Source organism: Protopterus annectens, chromosome 9.part0 (assembly GCF_019279795.1).
Source record: "Protopterus annectens isolate FY-2018-M chromosome 9.part0, PAN1.0, whole genome shotgun sequence".
In the NCBI taxonomy this organism is placed as follows: domain Eukaryota; kingdom Metazoa; phylum Chordata; order Ceratodontiformes; family Protopteridae; genus Protopterus; species Protopterus annectens.
The window spans coordinates 1,238,646,269-1,238,667,663 of NC_056743.1; the positions used below are offsets into that span (position 1 = coordinate 1,238,646,269).

At 39.6% G+C, this 21,395-nt stretch overlaps 1 protein-coding gene across 1 annotated transcript in view; it reads left to right on the forward strand.

The window, feature by feature from the left end:
• LOC122810940 (vitelline membrane outer layer protein 1 homolog) overlaps positions 1-21,395 on the forward strand; it is a 218,666-nt gene that overhangs the window by 139,123 nt on the left and 58,148 nt on the right. Inside the window, exon 3 of the mRNA XM_044082469.1 lies at positions 8,309-8,406. Coding sequence (XP_043938404.1) covers positions 8,309-8,406 — 98 coding nt within the window. The remainder of the gene's footprint in view (positions 1-8,308; positions 8,407-21,395) is intronic.

Genomic DNA, 21,395 nt, shown 5'->3' on the forward strand with positions numbered 1-21,395 from the left:
TCGTTTAACAAAGTATGTGGGTCTTTCACCGTAGGTGCTCTAGGTATTACTGCATTATTTACAGCTTGTAAATCTTGTACCATCCACCATTCCCCATTTGCTTTTTTAACAGGAAATAGGGGTGTATTACATGGTGAATCAGGAGATTCTACCAGTACTCCTTCTTTGAGTAATGTTGCTATTATAGGTTTGATTCCTATTTCTGCATCCTTTCTCAAAGGGTATTGTCTTTTCTGTGGTCTAAAAGCTGAGTTTGGGGTAATTGTAACTGGTCCTGCTGTTCGAATAAGTCCTACATCTGACTTGCCTGTTGACCAAAGAGTTGTTGGAAGTTCACATAAGGCCTTTTCTTCTTCTTCTAATAAAAATGCTAATCAGCTGTCCTCGCTAGATTGCAAGTGTACAGCTGGATGTGTTTGTGTCAACCAATTCAGTTTTTGTTTCTGTATCCCTTGTTCTGATAGTTCTAAATCAGTCTGTTTCTCCCATCTTGTTACTTTTTCTCCTAAGTCTGCCCATTTTACACTTTTGTTCTTTGTCAAGCTGACATGTGGTAATCGATTTGATCTATATAATGCAAGGAATTCTTGAGGTAATGAACAGCTAACTACACTGTTCCCCTCAGTATCCCAGTGCAAAGTACGCAATACTAGTCTAGTTGCACGATTTCTGAACAATTCTTGCTCATACTCTCTATCAGGTCCTGGAGTAGTACAGTAGTATAGAGTACAGTGTAACAAATGCTGTCGATCAGTGTCGAGGGAGGGGGCTTTACTGATGGCTACGTTCATCAGTTCCTCGGTTACTGCCCCTGGACCAGTCGTGACTAGGTCCTGGCTGTACCAGTAAAAAGTTTTACCCTCCGACCGCACTACAAAGGTATCCATTTGTCTCTGTGCCTCCGTACCTTGTACAGTTGGAACTACTGCTATGCCAAATATCTGCATAAGGTCCCTGCCCAATAGGTTTACTGAACACTTTCTGCAGAAACAACAATTTTACTTCTCTGGGTCATACCTGAAACAGGGTCAGTTATTGCTATATCATGGGAAAGTGGTTCCCTGTATAGCTGTCCATTTGCGGCTTTTACTAGTATATAATCAGGTGATTCGGAATGTTCTGGTAACTTGGAGGGGTGTATCAAAGTCCGTGATGCTCCTGAGTCACACAGGAATTTGACTTCCCTTCCCTCCACCAGAAGTGTAACTTCCGGTTTCGTATCTGCTAAGTAGAGCTCTAAGCTCAATAATGCTAAGTCCAAAATATCACTTTCTTCATCCTCCATATCTACTTGCACTTCCTCTATTCCTTCTATCACATTTACATTTGTTTTTTGTTCATTAACTTTTCCCGATGATTTCTGACTTTCGCATGATGTATCTTCACTATCATATAGTCAGTCCTCATCTCCCTTATCTTCTGTTATTACCTTTTTGTTTTGCTTACAATCCCTTGCTAGATGTCCCTTTTTCCCGCGCTTGAAGCATTCACCTCTCTTTTTCCTCTCTTCAAAATCTTCTGATCGTTTGTCAGACTGTTTGTTTCCCTGAGCATTCTTCTTGGCCTTTTTACCTGACTGTAACACAAATACTTCAGCTCCGTCTTCAGCAGTGAAGACTTGCGCCTTCTTTTTCTTTTTACTATTAAAATGTCTTTCAGCATGTCTAGCGTATTCAAGTAAGGCTTGTAGCCTCCCTGTTCGATGGTCTATCATATGCTTCATAATGATGCTACTAATAGGTGCAATGCAACCTTTCAAAAATGCATTTTTCAATTGTTGTTCATACGGGGAATCATTTGTTTGGTTTTCAGGAACCATCATACCGCTATGATTATTAAAACATTCCAATAATCTAGCATAGTATCCATCTACTGTCTCATTTTCCTGTTGTATGCATTGATTAATGCAAGTCCAGTCTGCTCTAGGTTTCCATTTCTCAGAGATTCGGTCTGTTAGACCTTTCACTCTGTTGTCTAATTCTGCATCATTATGTGGGAGTGGTTTAAGCTCTGCATTACGAGGATTCCAGGTGCCACAAATCATGTGCCAATCTGGACCTATAATTTGTCTTACTACTTTTTCTACTTCTTCCCCATTCAAGTGGTAACTCAACCTCATGCCTTGTAAATCTTCCAAAAACTTTGTAAAATTAACTTTCGGATGGGGGATTCCCTCAGTAGCTTTCCGGATATTCTCCGGTGTCCATGGTCTATATATTAAGAGTGTTGGGTTTTGCCCTTCCTGTCCTGCTTGAGGATTTGGAACTTCTATAAGTGGACATATTTCTTCCTCACTCTCATCCTGTAGGTTTCTCTCTATTTGATATGATTCTGCATCCCTATGTATTTTACGTGTTTGGGACCTAGTTTTAATAGGATCTCTAACAAATGATTGTGGTCTTGCTGAAACTTCAGGATAATGCGGAGGCGGACCAGCCTGTCCACTCGCTTCATATCCTGAAAAGGGTAAGGGAGGGGGCAAGGGAGGAGGAGGAGGAGCTGTTGCTATTATCAAGTTATTATCTTCTTTGTTGAAAAATAATGTTTTTGAAGTTTTAAGCTTTTGTTCTCTACAATTTGCTTCCTCAATCCACCTGTGTGCCTGAGGAATGCCTAATTGGCGTTGCTTTTTTGCCTGACCTCCTGCATAAGATTTAAGCTGCTTAAGGAGTTTAACTAGTGAAGTTTTATCTAGTTTACCATCAAATTCATATTTGTTAACCCATTTCGTATAATACCTAACGTTATCAGAACGTTGTAATTGCATGTATTTTGCGTCTTCGGTTACGGGCGGATCTCGCGATGTTTTAGTGCACTGATTTTCCATGGCAAAGAAAATGTTACGTAACCCTTTTTATCACGTGATATCAAGTTTTCAGTTCCTTTTTACAGTTTATCTAGAATAACTGCCTACCTTATTCTGTTACCCTGATCTATGACCAAATATACAGTACTTCCTTTTGTCCCTGATCTGCATAACAAATCTTGACAACAATATACTGTAACCTAGTCCCTGATCTAAAACAGAAAAAAGGCAAATTTTTCCTACCTGAGCCTCCGGTATTGAATCGTCTAATATCCGCTCTTCGGCCACAGATCAGAAAGTGGCCAGCCTCTTTAAACGACAATTCAGTCGGAGGTCTTTTCACCCAAGAAGAACCGTTTCGGTAACTTCTCCTGCGCAGTATTCGACCACCGGTAGACTCTGATCTGCAGCTGTCCGAGGGAATTCCGGTCCTAAGGACCAAACTATTAAATAAAATTAAGAATTCAATACACAGGAGGTCCAGATTCAAAAGTTTATTAGTGTACACCAGGAGGCAAAAAACGTACAAGTACAGAATTTTGTCTAACATGAAACAGGAAGCACACAAGTTTATATAGGTTTAACATTCAAGCTGTGCCCACCTTACTGATGTGATATGTCACAGGGCATCTACATCACTTTAGCTTACAGTCCTCTATTCATAAAACTGCTGATGCTGTATATTTAAAAAAAATAGTTTTCCTCTGGTAACAATACGGCCTTGCTATCCACCTGGTCAGACACATCTTTCTGTAAAGTTACTTCTTCAAGGTTTCATATCAGTTCGAATACAATAGCAGATTCAGTCTTTTAATACACATCTTTGTTCACTGTTACACTTTCCCACCAGCTGCATGCTATCTCAGTAACACATATACAAGGCCAAATCATCCCAGCAGGAAAGAGCAGAAGATTTCATTATTTCACATATCTAATTTCCTGACCCAGCAGATAATCATTTGTGAAAAGCATAAACATTAAAACTTGCTAAGCTAGCATCTGCCAGGGTTGAAGGTCAGCTTGCTTCAAGCCACACTGCAGTTTCAAAACTACTTACATTTACACATGAATTAATCCTTTCTGTTATATGATTAATAGAATAAAATGCATTATATACTACTTTGCTTTTAAACTAGCATTTCTCATATATTCAAATACACATTTTTCTAACACTGTTATATAATCATCAGATCTGAATATGATGGCCTGATGTATGAGGTACACAACATAGCCTTTCTGTTCCCACTATGGACACTTGTTGATCAAAGTTCAGATTCCTATCTATGTTTGTTCCCAAGTCTTGCACCACTGTGTTTCAACACAGGGAAGTGTTGTCAATGCTGTAATTAGCAGGGAATTCTACTTTGCAGATGGCCAAAATAAATACACATGTTTGCATTTATTTGTAGACTGTGTGGCTTTGGCACCAATCATTTGTCTATGTTAGCTCCTCCTGTAGTATGTTGTCATCATTGGTGGACTCAATGATTACACCCAATATGCAAGAATCAGCAAACTTGGTAAGCCACAGGTTATATACTTTAGTCTGGACTGTCAGGAAATACATTACAAACAGTAAAGGGCCAAGCACAGATCCCTAGGGTACACCAATGATGACAGTTCTACTGCTAAAGGTTGATTCACCAACTTTCATAGTATGTGTTCTGTTGGTGAGTCAGTTGGTTAACCATCTAGTGATGTAAGGCTTAATCCCCTCTATATGCATTCTGAGAAGTGTTTGAATTTCAACAAGTTTGTATTTTTTATTATTGACAGGGTTTTGGAAAATTATCGGTGAGGGGATTTTAATTCAGTATTGGAAGCCACTGGGGATGCACAAGCCAGTGCATTTCTTTGTGCCTGTCCCAAGCCCGGATAAATGGGGAGGCTTGCATCAGGAAGGGCATCTGGCATAAAACCTCTGCCAAATTAGTTATGCTGAGAACATTTCATATTTCCATACCAGATTGGTCGAGGCCTGGGTTAACAACGACCGCCACCAGTACTGTTAGCCAACAGGGTGCTGGTGGAAATTGGGCTACTGTTCGCCGAAGGAGAAGAGACGGGGGAAGGCATGCCCGAAGGCAGGAAGGGAGGAGGAAGGTTAGGAGTGTAGTAGTGAGGGTAGAAACTTTTAATGTTGGCAGTATGACTGGTATAGGTAGAGAGCTAGCTGATATGATGGAGAGAAGGAAGGTTGATATATTGTGCGTGCAAGAGACCAAATGGAAGGGAAGTAAGGCCAGGTTTATAGGAGGTGGGTTCAAATTGTTCTATCATGGTGTGGATGGCAGGAGAAATGGGGTAGGCGTTATCCTAAAGGAACAGTATGCCAAGAGTGTTTTGGAGGTGAAGAGAGTGTTTGATAGAGTGATGTTTATGAAGCTTGAAATTGATGGTGTAATGATGAATGTTGTTAGTGCATATGCTCCACAAGTTGGGTGTGGGATGGATGAGAAAGAAAAATTTTGGAGTGAGTTGGATGAAGTGGTGGTGAGTGTACCCAAGGGTGAGAGACTAGTGATTGGAGCGGACCTCAATGGGCATGTTGGTGAAGTGAACAGAGGGGATGAGGAAGTGATGGGTAGGTATGATGTTAAGAAGAGGAATGCAGAAGGTCAGATGATTGTGGATTTTGTGAAAAGGATGGACATGGCTGTGGTGAATACGTATTTTAAGAAGAGGGAGGAGCATAGGGTGATGTACAAGAGTGGAGGAAGATGCACACTGGTGGATTATATCCTATGTAGGAGGGCTAGTCTGAAGAAGATTGGAGACTGTAAAGTGGTGACAGGGGAAAGTGTAGTTAAGCAGCATAGAATGGTGGTCTGTAGGATGACGTTGGTGATCAAGAAGAGGAGGAGGAGTGTGAAAGCAGCATCAAGGATTAAATGGTGGAAGTTAAAAAAGGGTGATTGTGAGGTGGAGTTCAGGGAAGAGTTAAGACAGGCACTGGGAGGCAGTGAAGAGTTACCGAATAGCTGGGTAACTACAGCAGAGCTAGTAAGGGAGACTGCTAGAAAGGTATTTGGTGTGACATCTGGACAGAGGAAGGAGGACAAGGAGACCTGGTGGTGGAATGAGGAAGTACAGGGGAGTATACAGAGGAAGAGGCTGGTGAGGAAGAAGTGGGATTGTCAAAGAGATGAAGAAAGTAGACATGAGTATAAGGAGGCGAGACGCATGGTAAAGAGAGAGGTGGCGAAGGCTAAGGATAAGGCATATGGAGCGTTGTATGAGAGATTTGACACTAAAGAGGGAGAAAAGGACCTGTACCGATTTGCTAGACAGAGGGACAGACCTGGGAAAGATGTGCAGCAGGTAAGGGTGATAAAGGATAGTGAGGGAAACATACTCACAAGTGAGGAGAGTGTGTTGAGTAGATGGAAAGAGTACTTTGAAGGGCTGATGAATGAGGAGAATGAGAGAGAAAGAAGGTTGGATGATGTGGGGATAGTGAATCAGGAAGTGAAACAGATTAGCAAGGAGAAAGTAAGGACAGCTATGAAGAGGATGAAGAATGGAAAGGTTGTTGGCCCAGATGACATACCAGTGGAAGCATGGAGGTGCTTAGGTGAAATGCCAGTGGAATTTTTAACCAGATTGTTTAATAAAATTTTGGAAAGTCAGAGGATGCCTGAGGAGTGTAGAAAAAGTGTTTTGGTGCTGATCTTTAAGAATAAGGGTGATGTGCAGAGCTGCAGTAACTACAGAGGGATAAAATTGATCAGTCACAGCTTGAAGTTATGGGAAAGAGTAGTGGAAGCTAGGTTAAGAAGGGAGGTGATGATTAGTGATCAGCAGTATGGTTTCATGCCAGGAAAGAGCACTACAGATGCAATATTTGCTCTGAGAGTGTTGTTGGAGAAATACAGGGAAGGTCAGAAGGAGTTGCATTGTGTCTTTGTGGACTTAGAGAAAGCATATGACAGGGTGCCTAGAGAGAAGTTGTGGTATTATATGAGGATGTCGGGAGTGGCAGAGAAGTAAGTAAGAGTGGTACAGGATATGTACGAGGGTAGTGTGACATTGCTGAGGACTGCGGTGGGAGTGACAGATACGTTTAAGGTGGAGGTGGGATTACATCAAGGATCAGCTCTGAGCCCTTTCTTATTTGCAGTGGTGATGGACAGGTTGACAGACGAGATCAGACAGGAGGCCCCATGGACTATGATGTTTGCAGATGACATGGTGATATGTAGTAAGAGTAGGGACCAGGTTGAGGAGACCCAGGAGAGGTGGAGATATGCTTTAGAGAGGAGAGGAATGAAGGTCAGCAGGGCTAAAACAGAATATATGTGTGTAAATGTGAGGGAGGGTAGAGGAATGGTGAGGATGCAGGGAGTAGAGTTGGTAAAGGTGGATGAGTTTAAGTACTTGGGATCAACAGTTCAGAGTAATGGTGAATGTAAAAGAGAGGTGAAGAAGAGAGTACAGGCAGGGTGGAATGGGTGGAGAAGAGTGTCAGGAGTGATTTGTGACCGACGGGTACCAGTAAGAGGGAAAGGGAAGGTCTACAAGAGGGTAATGAGACCAGCTATGTTATATGGGTTGGAGACGGTGGCATTGACGAAAAGGCAGGAGTCAGAGCTGGATGTGGCAGAGTTAAAGATGTTAAGGTTTGTACTGGGTGTGACTAGGATGGACAGGATTAGGAATCAGTATATTAGAGGGTCAGCTCAGGTTGGACAGTTTGGAGACAAAGCAAGAGAGGCGAGATTGCGTTGGTTTGGACATGTGCTGAGGAGGGATTCGTGGTATATTGGGAAAAGGATGCTTAGGATGGAGATGCCAGGGAAGAGGAAAAGAGGAAGGCCTAAGATAAGGTTTATGGATGTGGCGAGAGAGGACATGCAGGTGGCTGGTGTGAAAGAGCATGATGCACAGGACAGGATGAAATGGAAACAGATGATCCGCTGTGGCGACCCCTAACAGGGACAGCCGAAAGAAGATGATGATTGAAAGCAAAAGAATCCCTGTGGCAATTGCGGGTGAATGCCATGATTGCCCCAGGTTTGAATGATTTTATTTCTATAAAACCTTTTTTAAAAATTAGACGTAACCAGGTCTCTTAAAAATGAGGGTCTTGGCATGAATTTAAAATGTAATAAAATGTGGTATGTTTTGTGGTGAGTGTCAGTGAAGAATATTGTTGTTGTTTTGAGTCTTTAAATGTTTTCTAACATTTTTAATGATATGTGTAAAGTAAGCATATTATTTGTTGAGGGTTTGTTTGTCACAGCATTTAAATTGGTAATTGTATTCACTGGAACATCTCTGAAGAAGCCTGTGTTATTTGTTATCTGGCGAAAGCGCTTAGTTGTTCTGTGGTTGGAGCAATAAACTGTCTGTATAATGGTTTCGGTATTTTTTCTTTTTATTTCATGATTGGTGGTCTTTTTGGCCATTTTTTGTTTTTTTTATTAAGATGGTATTGTTTGTAATAGACAAAGGGGCATGCAGTTCTAACCAAACAAACTAATATATTGTGAATCTTTTTAGATTGAAGGACGTCAGGGGAGAGGAGATGACACAGCAATGAATGGGATACGTTTGTACTGCACAGATGGAAGTGGTGCTGTAGAGTCAAAAACTGGGCCGTGAGTATGACTTCTTGTACTTTTTCCTGTGCATGAGTTGTACATTTTCACAATTGTAAGGCACTCCTTACATAAGATACAACAAATATTGTAACATGCTAGTGCTACCTACATAGACATGAGCTCTTTCATGACCCTTTTACTTATAAAACTTGGTTTCATGTCTCCATTCCTTCTACAGATACTACAGTGTTACCATGATATAGTGCTATAACAAGTATACATTGGATTTTCCAGGAAACTGAGAACTAAAATAATCACAATGACTAGTAAGCATTTATCTTCTGTGATAATGCAATTCATCTACCAAACAAAGCAAGCCTTACGATTTCTTGCCTAGTCTCTTTAACCCTCCCAGATTTATTAGAAATAGTCTGCCCAACTCTGCAGTGGATGCATCCAACTGAATTTATTACCTTTGTCATTTTTGTTCTTCTTCTGTTAATGTAGCATGATTCCATTCATCCATCCATCCTCAACCCCTTTCCCCATTTTGCACATGGGGTCGGGGTGTCACTTCAGCAGTGACAATCATCTTGAGCCAAGGTTTACACAGCCGGGTGGCTAGCCCTGCCACTGTAGTTCATTTGTATCACTCACTTGCACACACACACTCTCACCTACGTCAAGATTAGAGTGTCCAATCCACCTACTGCATGTCTTGCAATGTGGGAGGAAACTGGAACTCCCAGAGGAAACCCATGTGACCACAAGGAGGACATGCAGACTCCGTACAGAAGGCACCCAATCTCAGAATCGAACTGGAGAACCTCTTGCTGTGAGGTGACAATGCTAACAGCTGCACCACTGTGTTAATGTAGCATGACTGTATATATTTTAATAACTCTGTGATTGCCTTTCTGGCCTTCATTTGAGGTACAAGATTCTTTTGAAATGCTTGTGTTCCTCCTTTCTTCCGGTTTGAGAATACATTCTTTCCACACATATCCCATTAGAACTACAAATACCATCTTCTCTGCAGCTGATCAACAAATAAGTTTGTTTAGATAGTCATAGTTCTCTCCAGAACCACATGGAATATCCCTTCCTGGTGAGAATTGCTTTGATGCTATCAATGATTTCCAACCATGAAGATGCATTAAGGGTCTTGATTTGAATGAAGTAGCATGAATTGATTGTGTTTGTTGGCTGACTGGCCTTCATTTGGGTGGAAGGAGATATTTCCCTTTGCTCTTCTGTGCTGACATGAAGGCATACATTAACATTAATATTGTTTGTCTTACTTTCATTCCATCCACCATCTTGATGTAGAAATTAAACGTTTTATTCTGCACTGGTGACCTTGTCCTGAAGATAGTTGTGCATTGTCCTCAGACAGTATTTTCCACATAGTTACTGAAGCTTTCAAATCTTCCCTCTGGTCTTCACATCAGATGACTGACTCCCCTGCACTTTTTCTTTCTTTCTTTCTTTCTTTCTTTCTTTCTTTCTTTCTTTCTTTCTTTCTTTCTTTCTTTCTTTCTTTCCTTCTTTTATCTTTCTTTTTTCTCTGTCTGTCTCTCAGTTGTTTGGAAATACCTCACATTATTTCCTACATTTACTAAGAAGCTCTAAAATCCATCTCCACTGTGCTGCTCCAGAAAATGTCACTTCCTGCCATCTTGCTAACATTCTTAAAAAATATGAACACCTTTTCATTCATGTGAGCCCTCATTGGTTTATCATCAATATTTCACGAGGCTTCAAGCTCTAAAAATGAAATGTTTCACAGACAGTTTGCTATTGTGACAAATATTTTATACACTCCATAGCACATTAGTTTCATGGCATAGTGCAGGCTATAACCCTTACTGTATGTTGTATATTGTTGTAATACTTCAGTTAGAAATTATAGCAAAGAATATAGACAGGGCATGCATTAGAAGTCAATTTAATTTCAAGTCGCTGTAAACTTGCCATTCCTAATACAATATTTGAAAACAAATTCTTTCTTGATTACTATATAAGAAGTACAGAAAACAGATAGATGTATAATGAAAACTGATAATAGTTTTATTTTTTTCTTATAAAAAGGATGTCTTAAGAGGATTTATTGTTAGTCTCCTGAAAATATCAAATTAAATTGTATTGATTCTGTTTAAATGCTACTGTGGTGTATTTATATTTGGAAATGTGTATGACAAATTTTGTACAGTATATAAAGTATGTTGTATGCAGAAAGTTACAGCTGTATTATTAGAAAGGAGAAACTGAAACAAGCAAATGATTTTTTTGTTTGCTTAATCAAGAAACAACGTTATTGAATTGTCTCTAATTACACATTTATATAAATGAAAACAAACCATATTGCCATATTTTCAGCTGCAAACATTATACATCATACATAATCTTATGATACAGTCATTGTCCATCTAACATTACATAGCTTATTCAATTCCTGCCTTCCCTTAAACCTCATTCCTCCTCCAAAACTTTATTCTGCATGTATTGTTCCCACAGTTCCCATTTTCCCATGAAATTTGCTCTTATCCTTTTCTAAAGAACCCACTTCCAATTTTTTATCTCTGTTACTATATTTACTGCTTCTAGTATGGTTGATTCAGACTTTGATTTCCATTTTCTAGTACTTGCTTTTTTGGCAGCCATCTAAATTAAACTCAGCAAGGTCTTACTATGTCTAGATGATTCTGATTATGTATCACAGCTTAAAAAATAAATTCCTTAGTTACACCAGTTTGTTCACCCAGTATTTCTGACAGAGTAGTCTGCAGGGAATTTTTAAAGTCTGCCAGCTTTTTACACTCCCAAAGACTATTTTCCAAGTTACCTCTTTCTTCGCCATCATGCCTCCAACATTTGCAATCTACATGAGGACAAATTCTTTGGAGTCTGCTTGGAGTATAACAATACCTATGCAAACACCTCCAAGCAAAGATCCTAAATCTTCTAGACTTTGTTGTATATTTGGGAGCCATGCATATATCCTCCCATTGTTTCTCTGTGAATTGCTTATCCATTCCCTCTCTTCACACTCCTGTCTAACCTCCTATGATTGATTCCTATAGCTATCATGCAATATTTTATATGACATACTAATTATCCCTTTTTAACAGCAGCTTCTATTCTAGATTCTACTAAAAACTCTGCCAGTGCTGGACTTTCACTTAGGAACCCGTTCTTTTCTATTTGTCTGTACTCTAATATCAGTCTTTGATAGGTAAGGCAGTCTTTAACTTGCAGTCCAAATATGTCATTGGCCTCTTCCCATTGTATTACCTTTCCCTTTCTAATTATTTGTTCCAATATCTTGGTTCCTTTGCCCATTTTCTCCAGTAAATTCCACCCCTCTCTTGACTATTATATGTACCTCTAATTGCAGACATCCCTTTAGGCAGAATCTCCTTTCTCCATTCTAGTGTTGGCTATGTTCTTAGAATACTTTCTGCTATTTTATGATACAATATTCTGTGTGGTTATTGTTATTCTCCTTAAGGTTCTGCCTCCAAAATCCCATCTCTCCTTATTTCTTGAGCTTCCCTTCTGTTTCATCACCATCCCTTTCCACTTTGAATTATAGCCTTCTGCTTGTGCTGTTAGGAGCCTTAACTGTGTAGCTCTGAAATACCCATTCAAATCAGGTAATCCCAAACCGCCCTGTTCTATTGGATCAACTTATCTCACATGACTCTTGTCCTTTTCCTCTGCCAGACAAAATCCTTCAATTCTTTATCAATAACTGTTCATAATTTATCTTCTGTTTGATAAAAATATGCCTGACCTGTGTATAAAACTAAAGGGACTAAAGACATTTTCACTACCTGTATCTTATTAGCCAAAATCAATAAAATAAATCTTCCATTTGTCTCAATTTTTGTATTATCTTTTGTTTAGTTTCTTCCCACATATCCTTATTTGCCGTAACTAAATCCTTTTTAACCCATATTCCTAAGTACTTTATTTTATCATGTCACCATAAATATGGGTATAGCTGAACCAATTTGTATATCAGTACATGGTTTACAGCTATTGCCTTGGTTTTATCTTCATTAATTTTGTATCCTGAAAAGACTTGAAACTGTCTCATAATGTTCCACAACACCAAAATATCATTTTTCTGGTTTTATCAGCTATAAAATAATATAATCTGCAAATAAAACTAACTTTTCTTGATTACAATAGAAATTATATCCTTGAATTTCTGTGTCCCTTATTTTCTTTGCCAATAGTTCTAAATATAGCACAGATAACAAAGGAGAAAAGGACACCCCTGCCTGGTCCACTGTTCAAACAGCTCTTATCAGAGAGGAACCCCTCACTTTATTTTTGGGCTCCGATCCCTCATATAGCTTCCTAATTAACTTTATTACTGTGTTACAGAATGCACATGCTTCTGTTGCCCTCCTAATAAAATCCCAGCTTACTCCGTAGAATGCTTTCTCTACATTAAGACCCACCAACAATAGTGGCATTTTCTTACATTCTGCTTCCCTCTGGATCATCATTGTTCTATTAATGTTGCCAGATGTTTGCCTCTCTTCCACAAAACCACATTTATTTATATATATATCAAATCTGGCATCACCTTTGTCATTCTTTTAGCATTATATATATAAACACTTTATAATCATGGTTTAGAAATGGAATGGGTCTTTATTAAGGTGGATCTGATGGGTCTTTACCATCTTTAGGCATTATAGCCACCACACCTGTCTTCCATGATGTTGATGCTTTTCCTCCTTTTAAAATACTGTTAAAAAAAACCTTTCAGATCTTTTTCATTTTCTTCTCTCCTAGCCTCCAAAGTTAACATCGGAATATCATCTATTCCTGGAGACATTCCTGTAGAAAGTTTATACAAAATCATTTTTATCTCATCTCATCCTATCCTACCTGTTAGTATTTGAGCCTCATCTACCTCTAACCTTGACATATTTAATTCTTCCATAAACATCTCAATTTGTGCTTTTTCTTGAATTCCACATTTCTATGCTTTATACAGACTTTCATAATATTTCCAAAATATTTTAATACCTCTATAGTATCTCTGGTTATTTTCCTTGTTATAGATTCCCTAAGTCTGGCAACAACCCTTTCTACCTTCTGTTGCCTGAGCCTTTGTGCTAAAAGCTTTTGTGCTCAGCAATCATTTTAAACTTATGCATAGTGTTAAGGTAGTCCCTTACTTTTTCTTTAGCACTCTGCAGTTGTACCTCTTCTTGTTCTGTGAGAGTCCCCCTATTCTGCAATACTTTAACCTTGTTAATCCCTCTAAATAATTCTTGTTACTTCTTAACCATATCTCTTTTTCTTTGATTTCTACCCTATTTCAAACTCCACATTCATTGTATCCCACTCCCTAGCTATATTTTCTGAAGAAATTTCTATTTTCTCAAATAACTACTGAATAATTTCTACTACCCATTCCTTAAGTTGCTCTTCATTTACAGACAGATGGGGAAGCACGAGTGTTTTATTTTTATTTCATCACCCTACATTTTTTTCAGTTATTATTGGTGAGTGAGCTGAAATAGTTAATGAATGTGTATCAAAACCTTCAATTAAATGCTCATGCTCCTGTGAAATATAATTTTTGTCTTAATAACCTAGTATTTGTACCTTAAGGAATGACAGGTAAAGTCTCTTTGTGATTCTAGTACTGAATTTATATCTTCCATACCAAATGTTTTCATAAATATCTTCAAAAATCTATACTCCTTTGTTACATTTTCCTTCTAGGTCCCCCAGATAGATGCATCCTCACTGCTGGAAATAAAATTCCAGTTCCCACCTACAAGTAATATTCTCTGCTAAAAGCTGATTATTTCTCCCAGAATGTTCTTAAGCTCCATTGTATAGTTTTAGGTGGAATATAAATATATGCCAGCATAATACCCTTCCCCTGCCAATAGCCCCTTACTACTACAAATCTACCATTTTTTATGTTTTTTTCCTCTCTCTATTACCTCCAGTGGAGCTCCAGGAGTCTGCACTGTAACTTCTAATGGGTGAAGCCTAAGCATTTTGATAGAATCAAATTATGTTGTCATATTTCAAACAACTGTTCAGATCTCTGGAACCACTGGGGTTTTTATAAAGAAGTTTAAATGGCAAACTCTTTAGCACAAACTATTTTAACAGTGATAGTATTCTTTAGGTTCTGTATTTTAAATTGGATTTTATAAGTCATAATAAACACAGTCCCCGGGATTCATGAAGCTCAGCGGAAGGACGGCATTAGCCTTGCACCGACCGTGCGGCGTAGAGATGGCGCAGCAGCATCGCATGCATATTAATGAAGGCGAGCTGCCGTAATGGCCACATGCATAGGAAATGTGTATGAATGCAGGGTGCGTGTCCAAGTGCTGCACGGAGGCGTGAACATGTCGGCTGCATACTCGTAACCAAAAATGCTGACTAGTACAGCCTGCCTCTAATAGTAATCACTCCTGTCAGTGTCCATGGATACTGAAATGCATGCAAAGCATCCTTGTGAGCACCACAATAAGAAGTAAACACAAAGGCACATAGCTGAATATTGAGTCCCCGTCACTTGAACAAAGATATTTAAAACCCCGTGCCCGTATTCCATTGTAGTGTCACTAGTTATACCAAGTGGAAGCGAAACACATCGTATCAGCACACCACCAATTGCCAAGCCTAGCCCAATGGTCTGGGTTACCACCTGTCCCACATTGTGAGAGATAGTCCCCCTCTAGGCAGGTGTGTCCATACCAAAATCATAATAAATGTGAAATGTCCTGCGATAGTAGGACATAATTATGTCCCATATGTTATGTAATAGTCCCATACAGTATGTATGTCCGTATATAAAATACCTATATGTTACAAGAAACAGAATAAGCAAGTAAATGAAACAGAATAAACAACTACATCGCTACAACAATAAAAGCTTATATGTAGGCATAAAACTAAAGTACTATCCTTTGTAATGACCGTGGGTATGTGTTGGCCTGCAAACTCAGATGTGTGCCACGAAAATGTCCCATCCAGGTCATATGAAAAGGTGGCAACCCTACCAATGGTCAGAGCATTCGCCCAATATCTGCCCATTCATGGTCCAAGTCGTCCTTGCCAGGATGGCCCATAGATGAATGGGTATTACCTGGGTCTACCTACCATGTCATGAAAGATAAGTATTTGCAAATACCTATGTGCGTGAAGTACAGCATATGGATGATCTGAAATGTTAGTGTAGACCTCACAACCATATTTGTCCCACAGATATGTAGTGTAAGCAATGTGTTCTGTTGATTGTGCCATGGGCCATCAACTAGAGAAGGGATGAATGATGTTTGTGGAATATGGGGGTGGGGGGTGACGGGTAATATAATAATTTGCCAAGGGGAGACTGGGTTGGATGCACAATAGGTGAACTGGAGGTCTACGAGGGAGCGATGGGTGAATCAGGAAGATAACCAAAGAACAAATATACACATCCACAATACAATCCCACAAACATGTGAACATTTAAATGTGCAATATACATGTACAGAAACGTTACCATCACATACCTACATAATGGTCTGGCCTGAACTGAGCCATCCAACCCCAACACACCTGGATACATAATTGAATATCCATCATCCCCTTCACAGCACACCCCTCCCCTTCCTGAACATCCACCAAAACCAGCCATACTTGGGCTGCTAGATAGGCATGGCCATATCTGCACATAGTGACCCCTACCCATATCTTGTAGGCAGTCTCACCCTAGGCATTCTCAGGATTGCAAACTATGTATCCCTTGCATGTATAACACTACCTTACAGCCATAAAGCAAAGATGGTCATTGGTACCCACAATTTTTGGATATCCCTCATGGGATATGTATCTGTTCTAAACATTAGACTTGATGTCATGACACAATGTCCAGTCCTATATACATCTGGACGCAAGTTGTATGAGCAGTAGTTGTCCACAAGATTGCTCAGCCTCCAGTCGGCCCTGCAGAACCTACGGCCCAGGATTAAACACCCGACCGTGATGCATGTCTCCCCACGTACATTATTGGGAATATATACCTTACACATTCACATAGTGGCAGTCGGATATAGGTTGCTTAAGGCACTGTAAAGCAGATGTAAGCAGGGTTACCACCTGCCCCACCTTGTGAGGGACAGTCCCTTTTTGGGTAGTTGTGCCTAGACCAAATATAATGCAATGGCAAATGTCATGTGATTGTAGGAAATATGTCCCATATTTCATGTAACAGTTGCATAAAACAGTTATTTATGTAAAATACTCAAAGTTACAACAAACAGATGAAGCAAACAAACTGCTACAAGAATAAGCATTCATTTAGGCAAATAAGTAAAGTTCTAACCTCTGTACTGAACATGGGTATGTGTTGGCTTGTAAAGTCTGATGTGTGTCCCGAAAATGTCCCACTTTGGCAATATGAAAAGGTGGCAACCTGAAACGTAAGCAGGTATGCAAGCGTGTATGCGTGATGGTAGGTGGCGGTGATTCAACGGTATGGGAAATGTAAATGAGCATGTAGGTGTATATGCATGTGTATGTACAGACGGATATATATATACACACATATATATATATATATATATATATATAAATATATGTAGATATGAAGAATGAACATGGTCACAATATAGGAAATCCCTATAATAGCTAGTGCTGTTATATATCAGGATGGCCATAGGTGAGCACACCTCTGCATCCCCAACCACAAGTAGGATGCTAAAAGTGGAATGAACGATCTCGTCTTGCTAAGTCTGACTTTAAACTAGGTACAGGGCAGTCCCGGTCCCCAGTCAGAGAAGCCTAAACCCGGAAGACCATATGAATACTCTGACAATCGAACACACATATGTGCCAGGACTATAGGCTGTAGAGGTCTGGATATCCTCGGAGTGAGTCAACATGCGGCACGAGTACAGAGCAGTAGGGAATAGGGAATGGCGCATGTGCAGTTGTGCATTTTTCCCAGCAGGTAAATGGATGCCTGCTGTATAAGTGAAGTGATAAGGCATGTGTTTGGGTAACTATGCACCAAGGGTATACATATAAATGAGGCAGAACACCAATAGTGTAGTGGTTAGAGCATCTGCCTAATGAAAAGGCATTCACGGTTCAAGGTCGACAATAGCACATATCATTTTCCTTGTGGAATGAATGTTGCTCTGCTGTAAAGCCGACATGTAAACATGCAAAGGTGAATGTGTGTATTGCATGGGACTATTAACCAGATCCTTTCAATCAAAGTGGCATTGTCATAATGTATAAGGCACAAATAAGCATAAATAAGCGACAGTAAACATATGTAATGCACAGTAAGCATAGTGCAGTGTGCCTGTGCAGGTGTAAGCAGCTCCCAGCATATGAAATACATGTTTGTATGTACAGATGTAATATATATATATATATATATATATATATATATATATATATATTTATACACACACACACACACACACACACACACACACACACACACACACACACACACACACACACACACACACACATATATATATATATATATATATACACACACACACACACACACACACACACACACACACACACACACACACACATATATGTGTATATAGATATATATCTACATACATGAGAAATATATATATATATATATATATATATATATATATATATATATATATATATAAAGAATGGACGTTGTAACAGTAAAGCATACACAAGGAATGTGAAGGGAATCAAGAGCAATGTTGATATTATAAAGTGCTTTCAGCATATGTCATAAAAAGCTGCCCAGGAGTGAGCAGAGCACCGCTACTCACACCACAGGCAGGGTATTACCAGTGGGAGTAACATTGTTGAAATGATAGGTCTACTTTACACACAGATGGAATGTAGTCCCATGCTGGGACCTCCAAAAATTAGAAAGCGCAAATGGCCATATTACATAACCCCAGGAAAGGCACGTATGTGCAAATATACATGGCGGAAGACCCTGTGCATACATGAGGTGGGACAGAATGTGTGTAGGGCCCCAAAAGCTCTGGAGAGGGAAATGTGTAAAGGTGTGTCATGGCTGCGATAACAAGTGGATAATGGATGTTACGAGTGTAAATTTAACACGGGTGGGGTGGAGGAACTATGGGTATGCAATTATGGATCCAGGCATGCCAGGGTTGGATGTGCCAGTTCTAATGGACCGCCCCGTGGAGGTCAGCTAGGTCGAAATAGGTATATATGCATACTCACATGCAGACAACAATATATGTTGACGTACAAATTCTGTAACACATGCATTCCATTTGTTGACATAAATAATAGGAATGTGCCCATACAAACATTGACAGTACATGGAATAATAGGCTGTGCAGAAGAGGAACAGGTCGAATCACGCTATCACATACCAATTACCATCGGTAATCCGTACATGAACATATAGCGACATCTGTCCGCTGTATAACGTGCTACATACCGATTACAAGATAACTGGAGTCTGTTGGTGTTATAATGAATAAGGCACTAGTATGGTGGTGAAGCTTATAAACATCATTACGCATGTGTAAGTGCCTATGAGCGGGGAATGTATTGACACACTGATGTACATATATATATATATATATATAAAATTTTATATACATATATATATATATATATATATATATATATATATATATATATCTATATATATATATGACAGCAAGATATGAATATACATGTATGAATACATATGCAGATATGTCTGTATATATTAATGTAAATATATATATATATATATATATATATATATATATATATATATATATATATATATGTTACAGTGAAATACACATGTATATACCTAGGTTATGTTACAGCAGTTACGGGTAATATGTTTAGACCGGGCATATGTTGGTGGGAGGTCCACTCAACAAATGTCTATTTGCCACCCCCCCCCCCCAGCTAAGCCGGTGAGACATACAGTCATGCAATAAAGGTAAATACAACACTGCTTCTCTGACCACTGGCACGAAACTACCAGTGGGAGAGATCTGTAAGGTCTACACTTTAAACATGGAAAGCGACGTCCCTTGCAGGACACCAAAAAGTTGGTACTTCCAAGCAATGGGGCAACACAATTACTGCCAGGATGTAGCTGTACATGGGACAGTAGGTTGTGCAAGCCTGATAACACATGTGTTGACACAACGTACGACATGTGTCCCGACACGGGGGGAGTGGGCAGTGTGTAGGGGTGTGTTCATATCACACCTGCATCCACCTGCGTCCACAGTAAGGATGAGTGTTGTAGAGTAGTGGCAGGTGGGGAACTATGGGTATGCAATTATGGATCCAGGCGTGCCAGGGTTGGATGGGCCAGTTCGAATGGACTGCCCCGTGGAGGTCAGCTAGGCCGTAAAAGGTATATATGCATACTCACATGCAAATAGCAATATATGTTGATGTACAAATTTTGTAACACATGCATTCCATTTGTTGACATAAATAATAGGAATGTGCCCATACAAACATCGACAGTACATGGAATAATAGGCTGTGCAGAAGAGAGATGGGTTGAATCACACTATCACATTCCAATTACCATTGGTAATCCATACATGAACATATAGCGACATCTGTCCACTGTATAACGTGCTGCATACCGATTACAAGATAACTGAAGTGTGTCGGTGTTATAATGAATAAGGCACTAATATGCTGGTGAAGCTTATAAACACCATTACGCATGTGTAAGTGCATATGAGTGGGGAATGTACTGACACACTGATGTACATATATATAATTATATGGATATATATATATATATATATATATATATATATATATATATATATATATAAATAAAAGCAAGATGTGAATATACATGTATGAATACGTATGCAGATGTCTGTATATATTAATGTAAATATATATATATATATATATATATATATATATATATATATATATATATATGTTACAGTAAATATACACATGTATATACCTAGGTTCTGTTACTGCAGTTATGGGTGACATGTTTAGACCGAGCAAATGTTGGTGGGAGGTCCACTTAACAAACGTCTACCCCCCTCCCCCCCCCCAGCTAGGCAGGTGAGACATACAGACACGCAATAAAGGTAAATACAACACTGCTTCCCAGACTACCAGCAGGAAACTACCAGTGGGAGAGATCTACAAGGTCTACACTTCAAACACGGACAGCGACTTCCCTTGCGGGACTCCAAAAATTTGGTACCTTCATCCAATGGGGGAATACCATTATGACCGGGATGTAGCTGTACATGGAACAGTAGGTTGTGCAAGCCTGATAACACATGGGTTGACACAACGTACCACATGTGTCCCGACACGGGGAGAGTGGGCAGTGTGTAGAGGTGTGTTCATTTCCCACCTACATCCACCTGCGCCCACAGTAAGGATGAGTGCTGTAGAGTAGTGGCAGGTGGGGGAACTATGGGTATGCAATTATGGGGCTAGGCGTGCAGGTGTTGGCTGGCAGACATGTATTAGGACCACCCCATGGATGTAAGTAATATTCCGATGTGGGTATAGCAGATGCCCATACCTCCCAAACTGTAAGAGCACATCTTCTGGACAGTCCGTAAACCATTGGGGGAATACATAGGGACCATATCATTGAACTGTCCCCGATTACCAGGGATGTCCGTGATTACGAATCAGAATCTTAACACAGTCTCAACTAAACCATCCTAGAACTAGTGATAATAGGAGGAAAGATGGTGGAATACACATAATGAATAATAACAACATGTAACAGTCATAAACTGCATGCACCTCAGACAATGTGTATGAATACATATGTGCTCTGTGTCCATCAATGTGTCAGGTTAATAGCACCAACCTTCTAAATGTGTCCCTGAGGTCGTTATGCAGTGTCCCTGATTCAGTGTTTATTCTTCCCCATTCGTATGAGAGGTCTGATATTGAGAGAACATGCATGTTCCGCCGACTACCTTAGAAAGCTGATAGAATAATAGGTTTGGGGTTTCCACCTGTCCACCTTTGCGAGGGACACTCCCCTGTGGGCAGTT